This window comes from Phymastichus coffea, unplaced genomic scaffold, assembly GCF_024137745.1.
Source record: "Phymastichus coffea isolate CEN01 unplaced genomic scaffold, Cenicafe_Pcof_1.1 PCOF00177, whole genome shotgun sequence".
NCBI lineage: Eukaryota > Metazoa > Arthropoda > Insecta > Hymenoptera > Eulophidae > Phymastichus > Phymastichus coffea.
The window spans coordinates 255,622-275,875 of record NW_026706988.1 but is presented as its reverse complement, the minus strand read 5'-3'; the positions used below and the strand labels follow the sequence as shown (position 1 = coordinate 275,875).

General features: G+C 50.1%; 1 protein-coding gene across 2 annotated transcripts in view; it reads left to right on the top strand.

The window, feature by feature from the left end:
* Positions 1-14,859, top strand: part of LOC131673434 (LIM/homeobox protein Lhx9-like) — a 71,872-nt gene extending 57,013 nt beyond the window's left edge. The window contains exons 1-5 of one of the 2 annotated variants that reach the window (XM_058951438.1): positions 905-1,058; positions 9,332-9,443; positions 9,661-9,924; positions 13,068-13,338; positions 13,424-14,859. In XM_058951438.1, coding sequence (XP_058807421.1) covers positions 9,355-9,443; positions 9,661-9,924; positions 13,068-13,338; positions 13,424-13,582 — 783 coding nt within the window. In that variant the 5' untranslated portion in view covers positions 905-1,058; positions 9,332-9,354 and the 3' untranslated portion in view covers positions 13,583-14,859. Of the gene's footprint in view, positions 1-904; positions 1,059-9,331; positions 9,444-9,660; positions 9,925-13,067; positions 13,339-13,423 lie in introns of those variants that run through there. The other variant, XM_058951437.1, reaches the window with a different exon arrangement.
* Positions 14,860-20,254: the final 5,395 nt, after the last annotated feature.

Here is a 20,254-nt window from a genome sequence, read left to right as displayed (position 1 = left end):
GCGGCGCCCGCTTAATTGGGATTCTTGCGCGCTCGCTCTCGCCTCTCCTCGCGCGCGTACATATCGACGCGCCCCGTTAATTGCGATTTCGTTTTTCCGACGGCGGCCGATCCTCCGTAGATTGCGCCGCGCGCATGCACGCGCACACAGCCCGGATCCCTCGTCCAGATGCGTACAATCGAATGTGTCGCGCACGCGCGCGTATCGCCAGCCCGTTTAATGACCCTCGGGGATTACGTAACATCTGTTCCAGCCTTCGGGCCTGCGGCTACCATGTACCGCTGCCCGAAGGTATACGTGCGCGAGCGCGCGCGCGCCGCGACTATTACTCATCTAAAATAAATGCGATCTGCCCAGGACTACGCTCGACTGCCTCGCCCGTAATTACGCTCTCCGCCGTTCGCCGTCACTGGCTGCCGTGCAGTCGTCATCGGATAACAATGTTTGGTCTCGAATGCGCGTCGACGTCGCCCGTGAATTATCAGCAAACGAGGCGCGCCGGATCGCAACAGCAGCCAATTACGATCTTGAAAAGTAGCGCGAGCACCCCGTCAAAATAAAAAAGGAGCGCGTAACTCATTAAAAGTCGAGAGAGAGAGAGAGAGAGAGAGAGAGAATCACAAAGAGAGCCCGTACGCATCGGCAACAACGACCGCAACAATCGCCACCCCATTCAGCGCGGCATGAAAGAGCGGGAGAGAGAATCCCGCATCGTGACTGAAAGCAGCCGAAGCCGCGAGCAGGGGAAACTCGATTCGCCCCCTCGCGCGGGCGCCCGGGTGGGGGTCGACCGGGCGGCGGTGGGGACGCCGAGCGCAAGGCGGAAAGGCGCGTCAGGGGGCGACAAGTTGCGCGCGCGCCACCGACGTGGGGTATGGCCCGCGCACGCGACAGTTTACGACCGGCCGCCGAAGCGTGCGCTTCTTCAGCTTACTCCCGACGCTACTGATCGCGCGATACGGTGTGCGACCTTATACCGAGTGATCTCATCCGGATCAAAATTGCTCCCAACGTCAAGTCGACCCGGAGCTCCGCCTCGTCATCCTCATTGTCGCCAGGTAGGAGCTTGCCTTCTCGATAAGTCTTGGCTCGCGCGCCGACAGGACACACAAGTCGCGCGGCTCGTATCAATTACCGTGCGACCAGACTATCGCACGGCTTCCGATGTCGCTGATGAGAGAGCGGGATCGCTTACAAGTGCTCCGTGTCTCTCTTTTCACTTTAGACCCGCCCGGACACCGCGTAATCCCTCGCCCGCGGCACTTGGCTAACGCGATTATGATTAATCTTCGATTTTTCGCTCCCTTTCCGTGTGCTGCGCTTCTCGCGGTCGAACTCCACATGGGAGATTCGAACGAATAAAGGGAGCGAACGGCATTTTTCACAAACACAGACAACAATGTCCCGAAGCCATTGGAGACAGTTTAATTTAATAGAATTACTCGATCAGCAGAGCTACACCTTGAAAAAAAAAAAAAAAAACAGACAAAAAGATCAGTCGCGCCTGGAGCTAAACGAAGCGATAGCGTGAGAAAAAAGATTTTTGCGGCAGCAGCGGCAGTAGCACGCGGCGAGAGAAGAGAGTCACGTGGCTGTCGGCGCGCGCTTTTTTTCTCCCTTTTAGCACGACCAGAGAGAGAGAGAGAGAGAGAGAGAGAGAGAGAAAAGTCGCTCCTTTTCAAACTATCTGGCAGTGCTCCAGCAATTCTCGTAGCGTTGAACTTGCACTCTCTTACTGCGGCATTTTTCCAGTGTCGCGTGTCGATTCCTTAAGTGACTGTTGTTTTTCAATTTGCACTTTTTATTTTCCGACAGTTTAGCGTCGCGCGGAATGGCAATATAATAAACGAAAGAGACAGAGCGAGCGAGAGAAAAGCTCTCGAACGTAAAAAGAGAAGAGGAAGCTCTCGTCATCGTCGTCGTCGGGATTTCGATAATTGGCACTAGTTTCCGCGCTGCTCGTTAGCCGCGGATCTAAAGAGAATGGCTTAATTATTTCGTTTGAAGTTCGAGAGGGGCTAAGATAGGTACTGCCTATAGAATGTCCTCCTCCCTCAGCCTCACCGCTCTCCTGGATATATGTAAAAGCGAGGGGACGTTTATTTTGCCCAACAAATTGGTGCGGCTAATTAGCCACGGCTAAAAACGGAAGTATATGAGCTCGCGCACGTAACCTCCCTTTTTTCCAACGCCGGCTTCGACTCTCTCTCTCTCTCTCTCTCTCTCTCTCTCTCTCTCTCCCTTTTGCTTTTGCCTTTGGGATTTTGTTCGTGCGTGCTTTCAACAATTCTTTCTGCGTTTTGCATTCCGCTCTCTCCTCTCTCTCTCTCACTCCTCTGTGCGTGCTTTCGTCGTACATGTGTTATCGTTTGGTTTCGGTGAATGGAATGTGCTCACACTGCGTGTGATTTTTAAGACAGCCTTTTTCCTTTATTTCGCTCGAGATATAAACGAGTGACGTGAATTATTTGCTTTTTTCTTTTTTTCTTTCGATTAGTTTGGTGTTACGTGCTCGTGCATTCGCAGATAATGGTATTTGCGATTGATAATTATTCCACGTTCGAAGTGTATGCAAATGATCGTTGCGTCGCATTTGTTTTACTTACGCGATGGACAACGAGCGGCATAAAGCTGAACAAGTGCGGCTTTTCGCGGCGATATCCGCAATTGCAGCGACAATTCTGCCAGTTTTAACGCTGCTTTCATTTTGGCAAACGTTGCGCAATAAGCACATCGCATTACACCCGATTCCATTCTTAAGCTGGCCACTTGTTTTCTAAAGCCTCGGATTGTACGCGCTTTCAAAAAGTAATACGCGCGATGAACGCGATGAGTATTCGCGAGTCGAGAGGCGTACGCCAGGACAAAAAAATGAGAGAGAAAGGAAGAGACGTCTCGACGCAAATGAGCAAATAATAGAACCGCTGGCTAATGATGATTTTTCGTTGAGCCGCCTGCGCATACGAGAATAATTAGTTGGCTTGGCGCAACTGTTGCCACCCTGATTGTTGATTCGCATTTAATTATTCGCGCTGCCTTTCGCGCTCTGCGGTAGCTATTCTCTCGCTATCTCTCGGTTTTTTTGGCTTTCTTTTGTTTGTTAGTCGCGCGAAGGAGAGTGTAGGTGAAGGAGAGTCGAATTGAAACCGAGCAACGCGCGCCGAGGGGAACGCTCTAATGAATGCCTAGTTCGTTACCAACACCCCTCGAGAAATCGCGTTATTTCGTTGGCAGACGCGCGCGCGCACGCGTTTAAAGTCACGCTAATTGCCACGACACCGCCGCCAACGTTGATTTGGGATGAGCCAGAGAGATCGAGAGCTTAGATCACAGGCTGCGTGCAGCCTGCGCGGCATGAGTTTGAATTTCAAATTTCGACCATGCCCTCCCGCTGATAATTAGTGTCTACGCTGAACTATGCAGATTCGGCTACTTTTCTCTTTGCACCGAGACCCATTTGAGAGACCCTTGCCGCTGCTGCACCGTCACATTTTTCTACGACACTGCGGATTATCCAACGCCGTGCGTTACTTTTCGTACGAATGGTTTTCAATGTTCCGAGCTTCCTTGTCGCGTGTCAGTCCAATCACGTCACGACGTTCTCGTGATCTTAGAAACGTCGACAACACGCGAGAGATTCGAGCTCGGAGCTCTCGGCATCTTCTGCAGATACTCCAGACTTCGAGGGTCCATAGCCGATCCGCCAGGTGGCAGCGTCGTGTTATTTCTGCGGACCTTTGAATTAATCTGTCTTATCCGCAAAGCTCACTTAGCGGAAAAGACCATTGGAAGATAATTGACGGCTGTCAGTGACTCGCCGGTGGAATCTAAAAATTGTAAACACCAAGTGAGCTTGCAGTAACACTATCAAATTTTTAAATTAGAAATACCATCGGACGAATGGCCAGAGACGCAACGAAAGAGAAAAAGAATGCAGGTGTCTTGATGAAAGTTTATCAGAAGTTTTAATGCGGCAGCAGCCTTTTAAGTTGGAAAACCACGTCGGAAAGTGCGAGAGAGAAAGAAGCCGCGGTACATTATCAGACGGTTATCAAAGTCCGCTCTTGCCGGCGATCTCTTTCACTTATCTACGCTTTTCCGCCGAGTGCTGCATTCCGGCGAGCGAGCGCGTTCTCTCTCGCCCTCTTCCGCCTGTTTCGCTCTTTGTCTCTTATTTCCGCTTTATCCTCGAGCTTTTCCGTTCCCACTATGAACTCCTTTATTTCTCGTGAAATTATCGGGACTGCGAGGCAGTTTAGCCTTCTATTAGTTTTCTTTCTGCGCGAAACCAGGACAAATTTATCATAAAGGTTTGCCGACTTATCAAAAGCTACGGATTCAAAATAATCAAAGCTATCGAAAAAAAAAGACAAAGATTTGGCTTTGCTCCTCGCCCAAACCATTGTCTCTCAGCAGCTCTTTCAATTAACGTTTTGATTGATTCGGCCACGGCGCGTTTATAGCCTCCGAAGCTCGCATTTTCAAAGGCTTTCAGCTGCTTTTTACTTTTTTTTCTTTTTATTTCGTTCGTACTCTCTGCTCCTATTTCCCGAAGTTTTCCATTCCGTTGTTTACGCCGCCAGAACTCGACCGCGTGATTTATATCTCGTCTGATTGAAGAGTATCGCTCTCTTTTTCGTTGATTGGCAATGAATGAAAAATCCCATTTAATTTGTAACACTCTCACCCGCGCAGCTATAGAGGCAAGTTAATCCGAGACTAGAGAGGTATTTGGTTTCTATTCCCTCGTCGAGAGAGGGAGAGGAGAAAAGCTTGTCTGTCGTCTCGTGATTAGTAGCGGAAATCCTACCCTTTAGCGGCGTCTCCGATTAGTCTTGTCGACGAAAAACTGTATATATATGCCCTAGGCCGTTTTCGCGCTCTGTCACGCAAAAATCAATGAGCAGAGGAAGGGTGCACGACTAAACAAAAGAAATTGGAGAAAGAAGAAGCGTACCTGTGCGCCGTATCCCGCAGGCGCATAGAGCTGTACGCGCCGTGTCCTGGCGCGCTTTGCGAGGTATTCGTGTCTGCGGGCGGCTGTTTTATTGCGAGATCTGCGGCCGGCGATGGCTCCTTCGCCGTAACAAGGCTTACGGAGATCTTAATAGAATCTCAGATGCCCGCGAGAAAGGAGAAAGAGAAGAGAGAGGGAGAGACAGCGAGCGCAACCCCTTCCTTCGCTCTCTCGGCTGACCAAAGCTGCCTCTTCACTACTTCTCTCTTGTCTTTTTCAACCTTGCCTTGCGTTCTCGCGCCCGCGCTTTCGAATTCATGCTTTTTTTCCTGATCACTTCCCGCGATACGAGTGGCCGATAAAAGGCAAGCCTGCCGAGATACGCGCGAGCATCGAATGTAGTGCGCGTATCGACAGAGAGCGAAAATCCATCCAATCGTATCGCATTAATAAAGCGCGAAAACGTTGAATTTCCTGTAGTGGATGTGATGTATCGTCGTTTCTTTCACTGCGTAAATAGGCACTTTTCTTCATGCTACTCGCGAGCGCCGCGGCAGTGAGCGAGCGAGAGAGAGAGAGAGAGAGAGAGAGAGAGAGAGAGAGAGAGAGGGAGAGAGAGAAAAAACAGGCAGGCTGCTTATTCCGAGCGCATAACCGTGATTTATGAATATTGCCTTTCTCGCGCGAGAGTGAGAGAGGCGCGCGCTACGTCAATTTTTCCCTCCAGTGCAAAACTGTTTGGCGTTATCGCTGCAGCTGCCGCGACGGGATCCTTCAAGAGTCCCTCCCCTCCCCCGCCGTAGACGAATCAACGATTTTTCGACACGCGAGCGTTCGACTTGGCGATGCGCGCGTTCGCGAAAGACTGCATCCCGCCGAAGCTCTTATAATTGCAAAAAGTTTTCAATGAGAAAGAGAATAACTTAGTTTACGAAGTAAGCAGATCAGAAACATTCGTCCGGGGTATAAACTGTTAATTGCAGAGCCAGCCTCTCTCTCTCTCTCTCTCTCCCTCTCTCCGCTGTCTTGTGTTCGTAAAAGTTGAAACTCATTATCATACGAATGAGAAAAGAGCATAATTAACTTTAACTAAACGAACTCTCTCTCTCTTCCTAATTTCATCCCCCTTAATTCTTCTCCTTGTTTACCTTAAAACGGCTATTTCTAATTTCGCCGAGCTCTTTTATTCTTATACCATCCTCGGTTCTCTCGCTTCTCTGCCAGCTTTTACATGTATATACACAGGATGCGAGTTAAGCAGAAAGATCGCGCTCGGCGAAAGCGGCTCACTAAATGAGAAATTACACGGAATACAGTAATTGGCCCGTGGCGAGAGACGAGGGGAGCAGCAGGACTCTGCAATCTGCGCTGTATTGGACACTCTCGTGATTTAGAGTGCTCTCCTTCTTGCGTTATCAGTTTTACATTAAAGCGCGTAAAACAGAAAGGAGCCGTCCCCCTCCCTCCCTTTTTTTTCCTTCTTCTCCCTCTCGGGCTGCCGTTAATTGGACTCTTCTTAGCTGCGATCGATCATGGATCCACAACGATGCCTTCTGCGGCGGTAGAGCTTGTCGGCGCCGTAAAAGCCGAGCGCAAGAGCGTCGGCGTCTTGGGGAAAAACAAGCCGCGGCGAAGCTAACAACGGGCCCGAGCTTCTCTCGCCGCCTACACACACACTCGAGAGCGGGAGAGAGAGAGAAAAAAGCACGTGACTCTCCGAATTTTCATTGGGGCGCTAACAAGAAGGCGAGAGACGTTGGCGACATTCCATCCTTCGGGATCATTATATCGCCAATTAGAAGAAGAAGCGACAGACGCCTAACAAGCTTCCTGGGGAAGACGCCGCGCGACAACTGAGAAATCTCTCTCTCAGTCGGCGAGTATATGTATCTTTTGAAACGGCTGCGACTTGTAAACTCTAATAAGACGCTGTGCGCGCCTCCGTTCAATTAAGATGCATCTCTCTCTCTCTCTCTCTCGAGCGGCGCAGCTCGGTTTCGGTTAATTATTAACGAGGCTGATTTATTAGCGTGCGCTATTGATCGGGTCAGCGCGGGGCTCATTTAATAACGGCCCGCGTCGCCATTCAATATTGACAAAGGACGAGCTTGCGCGCAAAAATAAACCGTCGTGCAACCGTACGCAATGCAGCCGCGGCGAACGCACGACTGGCAATTATTTCGAAGCCGCGAGGACGAACGATCGGGAAAATTCGGCGCGGCTGCACGCGGCTCGCGGCCAAAGTCTGCGGGATACGAGACGTCGGGCGTTATACATTACGCCTGCACACAGCGGTCGCTCAGCCGTCTCTCCTCCGGCGCGTCGGTTTGCCTTTCTCTCGGCTAGTTACAAGCTCCGGTCTCAATTAGTTGAACTTACGTCGCCCAGGTCCAATTAGACGCGGGCCAGGAGCCGCTGCTGCACACCCTGTTTGCACGAGTCTCTTAGCGCGCAAGCGCGCGCAACCTATCCACTCGCATACACACACGCGCGCGCGCGCGCGCGCGAAAGAGAGAAACAGAGACCCCAACGCGCAACGTCCAAAGTCTCTTTTTCCTACCCGCTAATGACTAATTAGCAGGTTCTCCACTTCACTGCTATAATGACACGCGCGCGCTCACCCTCCTCCGTATACTGCGCGCCCAGGTATAAGCTGCTTTTTAGAGCGGAGGCTTCTTTTTATTTATTTTTCGAGAGAGGCTCGCGAGCTTTTCTCTTGCCAAAGCGGCCGACAGCTTGCGAACACCGATTCGAGATTGGCTGCGTGCGCGCGTCCCGGAACTAGCGGCTTTTTTCCGTTTCCCCGCGACGCAGGAAGTGAACAAAGACAACACGCTAAGTAACGGAAAAGCAACAAGCATCGGCGCGGTAAAAGCAATCGTCCTTTTGCCGGGGGAAAAAAAGAAAATACGGCGGGACCACCCTCCCCCCCCTGCACTCTCGTTTCTTAATACACCATGGAGCGGCGCGCGACGGATCCGTCAGCCCTTAACAGTCGTATAATGTAAACGGCGATATTTATTCCAGCGCCCGCACGTCCTCGAAACGTCCGTCCCCGCTGGCCACTTTATATCTGACGTTTTTATTAAACTGCGTCCGGTTCACTCTTTCCTCCCCACCCCCTCTCTCTTTCCTTACTTTTGCCAAAGTCCGTCGCAGACACACAAAGTATATGTATATAAGGTGATTTTCTGAAGGGGACTGGACACTCGTCATTTTTATGATGGCAACACTTGGCCATACTGGCGTTCGGCTTTTTTTTTACGACTGGTTTGATTAGAAAAAACGCCCGAGCGTCGCTCTTTTTCTTTCTATTTTCATTCATACGCCTAGATCTACGTTGCCGCTGAATTAATCATCGCATTGAATCCGAGGCCCGATCTTTTCTTTTCTCCCTCGCGAGCGTCAACGAACGATAATCCCGAAATCACGCAGGCGGCGCTAATCACAATGCGCAATTGAGCGCAAGAGATAATGCGGGGCGTTAATATGCAATTAGCGCAACATGGATGCCCGGCCGAGCGACCGGAGCTGCGCGTGCATCAAAAGCGATTCAATCACATACAGCGCGCAACGGCGGCCGGCTTTGACCGCTGCCTGCACTTCCGGTGTCAACGACACTTTTGCTCTTTCTCCCTTTCCATCTGCGTCTCATTCATTAAAGCTGGCATTTCGGCGAACAGGCTTATCGTTAATTACGCCGCGTCGTCAATGAAGCCGCTTGCTCGCTTCTGTTTTCGTTTCCTCGTTCGATATCTTGCAGCCTTGCACTCGACAACTTCCGTTCGGCGACTCTCCGCGACGGCGGACCATCTTTTCTGTTTTTTTTTTCAGCGTGGTCAATCGCTCATCTCGTCCTCGGCCCTTTCAGTCGAACGGAAATCATCGAAGATGCACGCATCATTGGTTAATTATTGTCGATTGACATAGAATTTTAAATGAAGGGCGGAAAAAAGTCGGACGCAGAGTTATAGTGAGACGGTCGTTCGGGGGAGAGGCAAACAAGTGGGATAAAAAGAATAAAAAAGAAGAAAAAAAAGAAAATAGAAGGACGAGTGCGTGGGGAGTAGAGAAGGATGAAAATGAAAGGCGAGGGAGGGAGGCGTTTATAATTCTCGCGAGTCTGCGTCTCTCCGACGACGGCGGCGCGCGAGGGCCAATTAGCGTGGCATAAAGCCCCGGCGTCCGGCCACCGTGCGAGCGAGGACAAGATGTTTGCACGTGTAATGGATTGTTACCAGAAGTATTCGGCTAATTAATCGAGGCGCCCCCTTCCCGCTTGTTTTTATCTCGCGCGCTTGCTAATTAACGCTCGCGTGTCGCCTTTACCGACAGGCTCGAAATAAATGCGCCCGACCTGTTCTCCTGTTGCAGACGGTGCATTAGCCCAGATCACGATGACGATGGATGTGAGCAAGTCGGAGACTAGTAAAAATGGCTCCACTCAGCAGGAGTGCCACGGCTGCCGCAAGACAATCAAGGAGAGGTGAGCGAGAGAAAGCTGGCACTCAATCGCCAACCCGAATCAATTTAATCAGACGACAGAGATATATGTGTTTACCAGGTTGCCCCGCCCCGCCCACAAACACCCCTGTCCGCCGATGCTCCACTTCTGATTCCTTTGATTTCGCACGCGCGATCAATCGCGCCCGAGCCAGACAAATAGAACGATCGTCAGAACAGGCAACTCTCTCTGTTCGCAGGTATTACCTGAAGGCACTGGACGTCCACTGGCACGAGGACTGCCTCAAGTGCAACTGCTGCGACTGCCGACTGGGAGAAGTCGGCTCCACTCTGTACACCAAGGCAAATCTCATCCTCTGCAGGAGGGACTACCTCAGGCTGTTCGGCAACACCGGGCACTGCTCGGCGTGCAACAAACCTATACCCGCCTTCGAGATGGTCATGCGCGCCAAGACCAATGTTTACCACCTCGAGTGCTTTGCCTGCCAGCAGTGCTATCATCGGTTGGTCACTTGCTAGCTGCGCTAAACCTCGAACCGAGCCATTTTCTCGCCCCGAAAGCCCAGCCGAGAGCTTAGCACGGCGGAAGCGCGAGAGAAAAGAAGGCGCGCGAGTAATTCAACGACCACGGGTAGTCTCATGAATCACAATACCTCGTCCCGAGCAGCAGCAACAAGCAAGTAGAGAGAGAGAGAGAGAGAGAGAGAGAGAGAGAGAGATAGAGAGAGTCTAATCTCGAGGCGGCCGAAGCAATTCAGCGTGAAAATGTCAGCAGTATCGCGATAATTATATAACGCGACGAGTCGCGCGCGCGTTCCCCTTGGCTGCCTTGGCGTCGTCGCGAAGGGTGATTTCCCAGCTGGCCTGTAAAGCCGAGAAGCCCAACGCCGCGCCGACGCTCCTTCTTCTTCCTTCTCCTCCGCGTCCTCCTTCTCGATGAAAAAATAAAACTGCGCCAGACTTACAGTCCTTTTCTTTTTTCTTTCGCTTCGCCTTCCCGCCGCGATGTATTAATTCTCGTGGACGTTTCCGCGCGCAATGCCGCCGTCGCGGTTGGCGGTTGGCGTGGCGTCGCGTGTCGATAGCGCGGCACAAAGGGCGCCGTCGACCACAAAATAGCATCGGCCTTACGTTTTTATCGCGGCGCGCCTCTTGTCTCTCGCATACGCGCTACTTCTCGACAATGCTCCTTGGCTGCCCGCCGCAAGCTCTTTATCTTGAGCACGGCACATTGTTCGAATTTGTTTCGGCGCGCGTTCGTTTGCGGCGGATCCGACGCCAAGCTATCGACGACAGCGAGATGGCCGCGATGATTAATTCCACGCGAGTAAACGGCGGCGATTGGCTAAAGTAGTTTAGGACAAATCGTCGGGAGATAAATCATTCAGCCCGGAAAGTAGTTCGAGTCAAAGTGAGGTCATCCGAAGATCACAAAGAACAACATTTACGCAGGAACGCGTCGATAAAACTTTCACGGGCCAAACGCATTACTCGAGGAGAGTAACTAACTCGATTGACCCGCTGAATAATGCCTCGAGGAAGCACACGGACGAAAAAAAAGAAAGAAACGAAGTTAATCGAGAAAGCTCGTCTCGTCATTTATCCGATCTGCAGAGCAGGGAGAGGAAGAGAGAGAAAAGAACAGCTCTCAATATTTGATCCAGTCGCCTAATGGGGTCGCGCGAGCTCTCGTCCGATTTCATTTACTTATTCAAAGTGCGAGCGAGCGAGCGAGCGCTCACTCGCGCGCGCGCGACCCTCGTCAATGATTCAGCGCCGACGAGGTCCAGATTGAAATTTCCCATGCAAGCCGCCGCGATGCGCGCGGACGCCGATTCACGCGCGAACGGCGCCCACCTACGGATTCTCTCGGCGCGTCCGCTGCGGATTTTTAATATTTCAAAGGTGCCCCCCCCCCCCCCCCCCCCCCGCTTTGAGTCGAGGAAGGAGTGTATCTTTAGCGGACTCGAGAATTCATTTTCGATAGCTCTCGCGGCGCCCGCCGGTTCTTCCCCCGGAGGCTCGTCGTCCTCGCGAACGGTCATCGGGTCGACGGCTGCAAATTATCAGCGACTGGCGGCGAGATTTGCGAAGCGATTCCAGGAATCACCAATAAATAACGATGATCGATCGCAAGGCACGTAAATACATTGACGAAGGCGGCTGCAGCGATCCCAAATTATAGCCACGCGGTGACGTTTAATTACCAAACGAAACTAATTCAAGGAGAAGAAAAGCTTTGCGATTCACTGCAAAGAGCCTGCAAGTAATTTGAAAGCTCGGGAAACAGTTTCAAACGAAAACGGACACCCTCGGCTCTCAAAAAGTAGAGAGTCTCGGGGCAATCGTAGCCCGTAAAAAGAGCGTGCGGGAGAGCAAGTAGCCGGGCAGCGACTGGGCGAAAAAAAGGGAGACGCGGAGAAACCAAAGCTTGCGAGCAGCCAGTCTTTTTTTCTTTCCGAATCGGACAAGCTCCGAGGGGCAGGTCGTTTAGTCTTTAATTGGATGCCCGTTAAATTAGACCGGACGTCTTTTTAGGAGAGAGCGAGCGAGCGAGCGAGCCGTTGCCCAGAGCGAGAGAGAAAGAGAGTGAGAGAGCTAATTGGATCGGTAAATCATCCAGTAACCGAGGGAGTGGCAACCGGAGCTTGCTTGCTGCACACGCTCTCTCTCGCTCTCTAGCAACCCTTTATTCCGCGTTATTACAGTCTAAAGTTACCCCCGTGTAATTGTTGCTGTTTAATTGCAAGCTCCTAGTCGCCTCCGTTGCCGTCGATGCTCGCGTTTCAAGGAGCACTCTCTCCCACTCGCGCAAGCCTAGACAGCGGAACTTCGATTTTAACTAACGAATCGCGCTCGCCTTCCGATGGACTTGCCAACTCCGCTGTTCGGCCACTCCTCGTTGATACTCGCACGCGTGACTTTTATGAAAATTGGCATCAGACGCAACGGCAATTGGAGTGCGGTCGACGACAGCAGCGCGCTAGATGGATCCCCCATTCAGCGAGTCAGGCAGTCTCTGCGAACTTGTATATCTCGTCGTGGCAGCGAAAACCGCACGCAGCTGCAGCGCTACAATGCTCGTCAACGAGAATTCCATTTAGCGAGAGGGCCGCGATTATGAATATCAGGCAGCGCGCGCGCATGCAGGCGAGCGATGATTATTTGACCGAGGGAATGCGCGCGCCCGGCGATGATTAATTATATAATAACGAGGCGGCGGCGCGGCCGCGCGGAAATTAGGCTTTTCGCCGAAAACGTACTTTTTGCTCGCTGGCTCACTCGACTACGGGCTAATGCGCGCGCGTACGGCGCTGCGGCTGGCTATTCGCGATTGAGCCTCATTCGAGGAGCGTTCGCGCGATTCTGTGGAGAGATCCGATTGATTAGCTGGTTATTCACGTCACTCTCTGTTGCATTAACGTAATTAGCCGCGTGCATTTAGCTCGATTCCGCGGATATGCGAGCGACTGAATGGAATAGCGCGCGATTCTATTAATTAGGCGCTGCGCTATTTATTCATATTTCGATTGATAATAGCCGTATTAGAATTTCCCCTTTGCCGATCAATTATTCCGCAAATATCGACTTAATTGCCAGACTATCCTTTTTAACTGTGGCCCCCGGCTGTCTTTTGCTGTTCTAGATTCTGCGTGGGTGATCGTTTTTATCTCTGCGAAAACAAAATTCTCTGTGAATACGACTACGAGGAGAGACAGGTGTTCGCTAATATGGCACTCAACCCACCGAGCAATTTGGCACATCTCAAGCGACAGTTGCCGCCGACGCCCACACCACCCGGGCAAAACCAGGTTCATTCTGGCCATCACCAGATGCAGCAGCAACAGCAGCAGCAACAGCACCAGCAGGCGCAAATGCTGGGCCAGTCCATGGCACAGCATAACCACGTGGCGAATGTGAGTTGTTCATTCGGATTTTCAAAAACATTTCCAAAGGCCGCTACAAGTCTAAACATGTAAATGTCACTCGTTTGTGCTCCAGGGTCAGTTGCCAGGTGGCATACCGACAGTCAATGGCACGGCAATCGGCATAGGACCGACCCGTGGTGGACCTGGAGACATGAATAATAACGGACTATCAGGTCCTGGCCTAGGTCCTGTCAAGGCGCCTCCTATGTCGATGCAAGCGCCGACGAGCTGAGATGAGGCGGTGGCGCCGCCTCTAAAGAAGCTCCGCTGCCTCGACAGCTACTGAATATAGGGAAGCTGTCCTATATACATGTATAACGGACGTGTGATACGCGCGTGTAAATAAGACACGAAGGAAACGAAAATTAGGACTTGGACATTCGTTGGTTTTTCTTATTCGCAATTTTTTCCGTTGTTATCCACGCGCAGAGTGGATTTCATATTATCGACGTCATTGATTATTGCTATATTGATACTATTGTGACATTTCTTTAAATTTATATTATTACAAGCGTCAAGTTTTTTAAAATAATAATCGTTATCGACTTTATTTGCGCCGATCGTCGAGTGTAGAAAGTGCGACGTGTGTCATTTATTGATGACTTAACGAATGGGAATCGATAATCATTGTAGATTGGTTTACCGACCGCCGGTAAAACAGGGAATTGATTCTTGAATCGCATAGAGTTGAAGAAAATTCACGTTCTATGCCGATTGAAGCATTTGTCGAAATTGCGAATTTGACGGTAAACTAAAGTTAATTGGTTTCCATACAGCTAATACCAAAGATAATATAATTATTTGCCCTCGTACGTATAAAATTTCTATTTGATATTCGATTGTTGAGCTCGTCATCAATTATATAAATAAATAAATAAAACAGCAACAAAAATGATTTTACGATGCAAGCATTTTATGCACTAACCAGCTTAATAAAATAACTTTAAACGAATTGAAAGCTCGAAAATTCTGTTGTTTCTTTGCTTACCGTGTGACGAGGTTTAGTCATAGCTTTACAGTAAAAAAACCAAAAGAGAAACTACTTGTACCAAAAGACCATAATAGTTATCGAGCAACAGATAAGAGGAAAAAAAACTATAAGTACACGAGTGAGCAGACGAGTGCATGTTCGACAAATTAATCGGTCAGTTATTAAAGAGTGACTGTGTCGAAAAAATTGTTACTATATGAAATTTGCTCTTCGGACGAATGAGTGTACAAAAAAGTATCATGAGCGTGAATGCGGCAAAGGAAATTGAGAGTGGTTTCGCGGAAAAACTGTATATTTCGTAAAAGCTGTATAATTTAGTACAAAGCATTACGACATGTATAAAAAAAGATAAATATTGCCGACGATCTACTCGCATGGCCCTGTATAAGAATAATATACTTTATTCCTTTTTTTTGTTAATCATCTGTATATATTGTCATAACTAGCGCACTATTGTTAGTATATTATGATCGATAGGGTTACATTACTATACGAAGAAAAATACATTCTTATTAATACCTTGAGCGAATTCTTTTTTCTTCTTATATAAAATCACCTTTTCCTCCACACCCTTATACAACCGATCGTTATTTAAATCTCATGAAATCACATCGAAGCATAAGAGGCAATTTTGTGTTTCATGAGAAAGATTCAATAACAATCAAACAAAATCGAAATCGTTCGGCAAAAAGCGAAGACGCCCTAGCCAAAGTTTTAAGTAGTTTCAACCTGCCCATTATAAAGTCTTCACCAAATATAATAACATCTGACTACGCGGCCTGGAAGACATTAGGGAAATAGCGCGCAGACTCTCTCTCTCTCTCTTTCTCTCTTGCCCCTTTTCTCTCTGAAGCTGCACACGGCCGAATCGGCCAAGTTCCCAAGTGTATAAGCGCGAGGGAAAGACCGATACGAGAACTCCTGCCCTGTTATTGAGAACGTATAGACGAAATGGGGGAAGAAGAGTGTATAGATATTCGAGGCAGATTACTTTTTTTTTTACTTTTCGCCCGTGTATCTTTATTGCGAATTAAATTTTTGTTTTTCTTCTACTTTTCCAAAATACCTTGATGGAAACATCGGCCAATTATTATTTTTCTTTCAAAGCGAAAACTAACAAAAAATAACTTTTTTTTGGTCAATGGAAACCGAAAAGAAAGTCGTGTTCGACTTTGAGGGGAAAGCTTATTTGCGTTTTGATCGTAAATTGTGAAAAAATACGATTAAAACTTCAATTGCTGTACATCAAAGTTGAAACACCTATACATGCACTAAGGAATAAATCACCCTAATGACGCATTGATTTCTTTTGAAATCGATACCAAGAAAATAAATAAATAAATAACTAAAACTCGCGAGTGTGCTACATCAATCCCATAAAGTCGAAACTTCCAATACGGAAAAAGGAATCTAATTTCCTCGCTAAGCGAAGAAAAAAAATGGTATATAACACATACACGCGTACAAGTGCTCGACTGCCTATCGCTCTCCCTTAAATGCTTTTTCTTTTAAAACTTGCGCGCGCCCTCATAACAGCTCGAAAGCATCGACGAGAGCGAGAGGTCGGGAAAGAATTTATTGAGTCTGTTATTGGGTTTCCTTCGATTACACGTTTTGGCGAGCTCTCTCGTCCCATGAAATGTCGCTTACGTATTCTTTGAACTCGCTCGGCTCCTGTGCGATCGCTGAGTGCGAAAGGACTTTTTTTTTATGAAAAAAAAAAAAAAAAAAGAAAAAAAAAGAGAAAGGAAAAACGGAGGCTCGGCCAGAAACATGTTGGGAGAATGTTCGAGTACTTGGGCCGATACTCGTAAATCAACAAATCGTGAAATTTTATTGGAGACGCCGCGTCGATCCCACGTATGTATACTCGTCCTTCAACGTCCAAAGTTTCGATACTTAATTAAATACGTTCCGCGGATATTTCATTGCTTATTATCTGAAATTGCTTTTTAGGCTATTTCTAACTTGACAAGATCGATTTGCCTGGGCGCTTCTCTTTCACCAGCATGCATGGCAATACGAGTGGTCCCCTTCTAATACAGCCACTTGCACCAAGAGTAGACGAGCCCCTAAAATTCATGCATAGATTTGGCCTATGCATAACGCGACCCTCAACGAAAAAAGAAAAGGCGCCCAGCAAGGTCGGATCGTAATATCACGAACGAATCATTTGATAAGGAAAGTTAATTCATCCATTCGTACAAAAGGCAGGCAAACGAAATTGGATTGTGCGGCATATATAATATAGGCGAGGATCGAGCGAAGGGTCTCTTCTGAAAAGTGGCATTAATCATGTGTCCATGTTGCCGAGGCGGAGGGAAAATAAGATAGTGAAAAAGCGGCCGCTTAAAATAATCTACCGCGAAATGAAATCAACGAAGGCAATTTTGGCGAGCTGCGACGTCTCCTGACGCCGCTGCCGCCGGGACAAATGACGGCAAGCCCCTGCTATAGCGGAATTAAAGATTCAGAGATAAGGCTGTCATTCTGCGCCTCGTACCGCAACTCGAGGGCAACCGAAAAGGAGACACTGCCGATTAATCGTCGCGCGGGCCTGTCATGCCGCGGCGGATAATTAAGCCGCGCGGGCGGCGCGCGGGCCGCCGTCGGCGACGCGAGTCTCGGGGCGAGCGCGCGCGAAATCGCCGGCTCGTCGACGTCGAAGCGCTTCGCGGCGGGATACCCGCGCTGATAAAAGTATTGTCCGCGAACAATGCCCGCCCGGCCGCCATTAAAGCTCGCTCGGTCTCTTACTCGCGAAGGAGAGCAGCGGGGAGCGCGGCGCACAAAAGGCGGCGCGCCGCGGCGCCTGCCGTCCGCGAAATCCATTAGGGGCTTTGCTTCGAGATGCGCGTCCGAATCCGGCGGCTACGGCGCAGCGACGCGCAATAAAGTGCTCGTTATTGTCGTGAGCCGCTGCCAAGAAAGGCCGGCGCTTCGCGGCGCCCCGATTCCCGCATCGATTTCGGCGCGCGAACCAGTCCGTGCAGCGACACTCGAAAAAAGACAAAAAAAAAAAAAAAAAGAAACGTCATTGCCGAGGACATTTACGCGCTAACGGCCAAGCTTTACGAGCCCCCCCCCCTCTCTCGTCGCGAGCGGCAAGTTTGACGCACTGCGATTATCCGAGATTAGCATAAGTCAATTTTTCGCGCGACGACATTCCGAGTGAAAGTTACGCGTGGAACCAGCTTTCCGAGGGCCTTAAAGCAAACGACGACGACGCCGCAGCGGCGACGCGCACTGACAGCGAGCACGATTTAGTGGCCTTCGGGGAGAGAGAGCAGCAGCAGCCTACATTCTTGCGGGCGCGCCGTCCTATCAAAACACCAGAGCAGCCGCACGGGCAATTTTGTTTTTTATCTCCCTGCTTATTTAGCTCGGCGACGCATATATCGAGAGATTGTCCGGGAAATAAGCGACGGCCCACCGCCGCTACGGTCAATCCTCCCCGCCATAAATCCATGCGTCTCGCTCTCGCTCATATATAATGTATCTCCGAAAAGAAAGGAAAACAAATATATACGCAAATGGAAATGCGCGTACGTGCGTCCCTTTTGTCTCGGCGATTGGACAGCCTAAATAAGCAGCTGATTTTGAGTTCTCGTGATAAATACGCTGGCCGATTTCTTGCCTTCCCGCCCTCCTGAGAGGGTGGCTCTTTGTGATTGATATTATTTGTTCAGGTACACGTGGCCGACTGGAAAACCTGTAATTGTTCTCGATAACGCATTCCCAAGCGATTACTTGTTGCGAGTTCGAAATTAGCACTCGAACGCGCGAACATGGCCGTGCGACAGCAGCGGCAGAACGGCGCAGCAGCGAAATTCATCGGACAAAGGCCGCAAAACGCTGGAGAAGTACCAGTACACAGCAGGCAGTGACGAGCGAAGCGAAGAAGGAGCGGGGTGCCACGCTGCTGCGAGAAAGAGGGCGACTGGCGGCTACAAGTATAACACGCGCGTGGGAGGGGGCAGGGGGGGCTGGGTGAGACGGGTATATAGCAAATCCCCGTCAACCGCATTCAATTACGATGTTATCGCGAATACAGATGACGGTTATTTCCTTCGGTACACCCTATACATAAGCGCGAGAAGTTAAGGCCATAATGGCCGAGAGAGGCGCGTCGCGAAAGAGAGCGCCTGATTGTTTTCGAGGATGTACGAGACGATACGGATAAAGGCGCGCCAATTTTTTTCTCTTTTCTTTCTCGGCTTTTTTTTTTTTCTTTTTTTCCTTTTATTTATTTTTGTTTCGTTTTGTTTTCTGCGAGACTCGGGGTGCTAGGCATTCAAGGAATTCAACGTTGGCTGACGCGAGCGCGGCCAGCACTACTGCGCGCGCCAGCTCAAGGGCATGCTGAATTTTGGGCGGATTAACACTTGTAAACCTTCGCGTTTCACTTTTCACCGAACGATGTAGCAATCAGGCCCGAGAGGCGATCGACAAATCCAATCAAGGCTAATTGCCATTGAATTTTCAAGCGAACCGAGATCAAAAATTACGTCCCGCTCTCGTGGCGTCCTGAAAAATCGATCGCACCCAGCACTCGCATAAGCGATTTCAGGCAATAATTCAATTTGTGGACATCGGTCAATTCAAAAACCGTTTTAGCGTCGCTGAAATATTCAGCTCGCGCGCTCTGCCTACAAGCTTAAAAGCAAAAAAAAATCCCACCCGATAGATATACCGTCCCCGCGACGTCGTGATTGTTATATTTTCAACGGCTAAAAATATCCAACCCAGAAACAAGCTAAACCTAAAGAAAGGTCGCGTCGTCAGACATTCATATGTCGACAAAAAAAACCACACACAAAAAAAAAAAAGACGCCGGCGCGTCAAAAGGCCTCTCCCGATATCGCTCGGAGTAGCAGTCCATCGAAGACTCATCGAAAATTAAAGCGAGCCTCGCGATATACTGCGACTGAATAATTCTCGCAGCGTTCTAACGGATGGAAGGCTATTTAATAGAGAAGCGCGCCAATCAACTTTGGTGACAGTGCCAACGAAACAAGTATTTCCCATCAACACACTCTCTCTCTGGCGCGCGCGCGCACACACACGCGCGCGCGCGTGTGTGTCTTCATTGTATCGTATCTCATCTCTTGGTCGTCGCGTTTCCTTTTGTATCGGCTGGCTGGCGCTCGGCGACGTCCGGCGTTTTTCAATAAAACGCACGCGTGTGCGCGACCGAGCGAGCTCGGCAATTGTCTTCTGGCTCGGCGATAATGAGCTTCACAGAAGTTCGGCCGCGCGCGCAAGCCAGCGCAGACAGCGGCGCCAGTAGCAGCAGCAGCAGCAGCAGCAGCAGCAGCAGGCAGGCAGGCAGGCAGGCGGGCAGGGAAATTGCGTGCGATCGCTACCCGATGCCTGCCAGCGGCGCGAGCTTGCGGCTTAACGAGAATCGATTTGCTTACTATACATAACGCCGCCGCGCCGACGTCGCCGCGACGCCGCTCGCCTCGCTTGCCTCGCTTAGCTTTCTAATTAACTCATCTCGTTGTTGTCTTTTCAATATTAATTAGTTCGCCAAGTTATTGCGACAGCGCGGGCATACCGTCGGGCTAATAATAACGCTCGAGGAGGGTGCCGCGTCGATACTTCGGCGGCGATGATCGCGCGCCGATAGCGGCCTCGTAGCCCTCAAAACAAGCCGATCGCCAGGCCAGCGCCGCGCGCTGCCGCGACAACTCGCGTCGGCCTCGCGGGCTCTAATCGTGGCGCGCACTCGTCGACTGGCTTGGCCGCGTCCGAGTGGGCCTGTGCGCGTGGGGACATTATTAGCCAGCGCCGCGCGCCAGGCCACTTAGGATTTCCCTTGTGGGCTTCTTGCCGCTGATGGTTTATTGGCTCCGGTGGGGAGGGGATCTCGCCACTTCCGAGCGGATTATCCAGTCTCCGCGTGCGCGC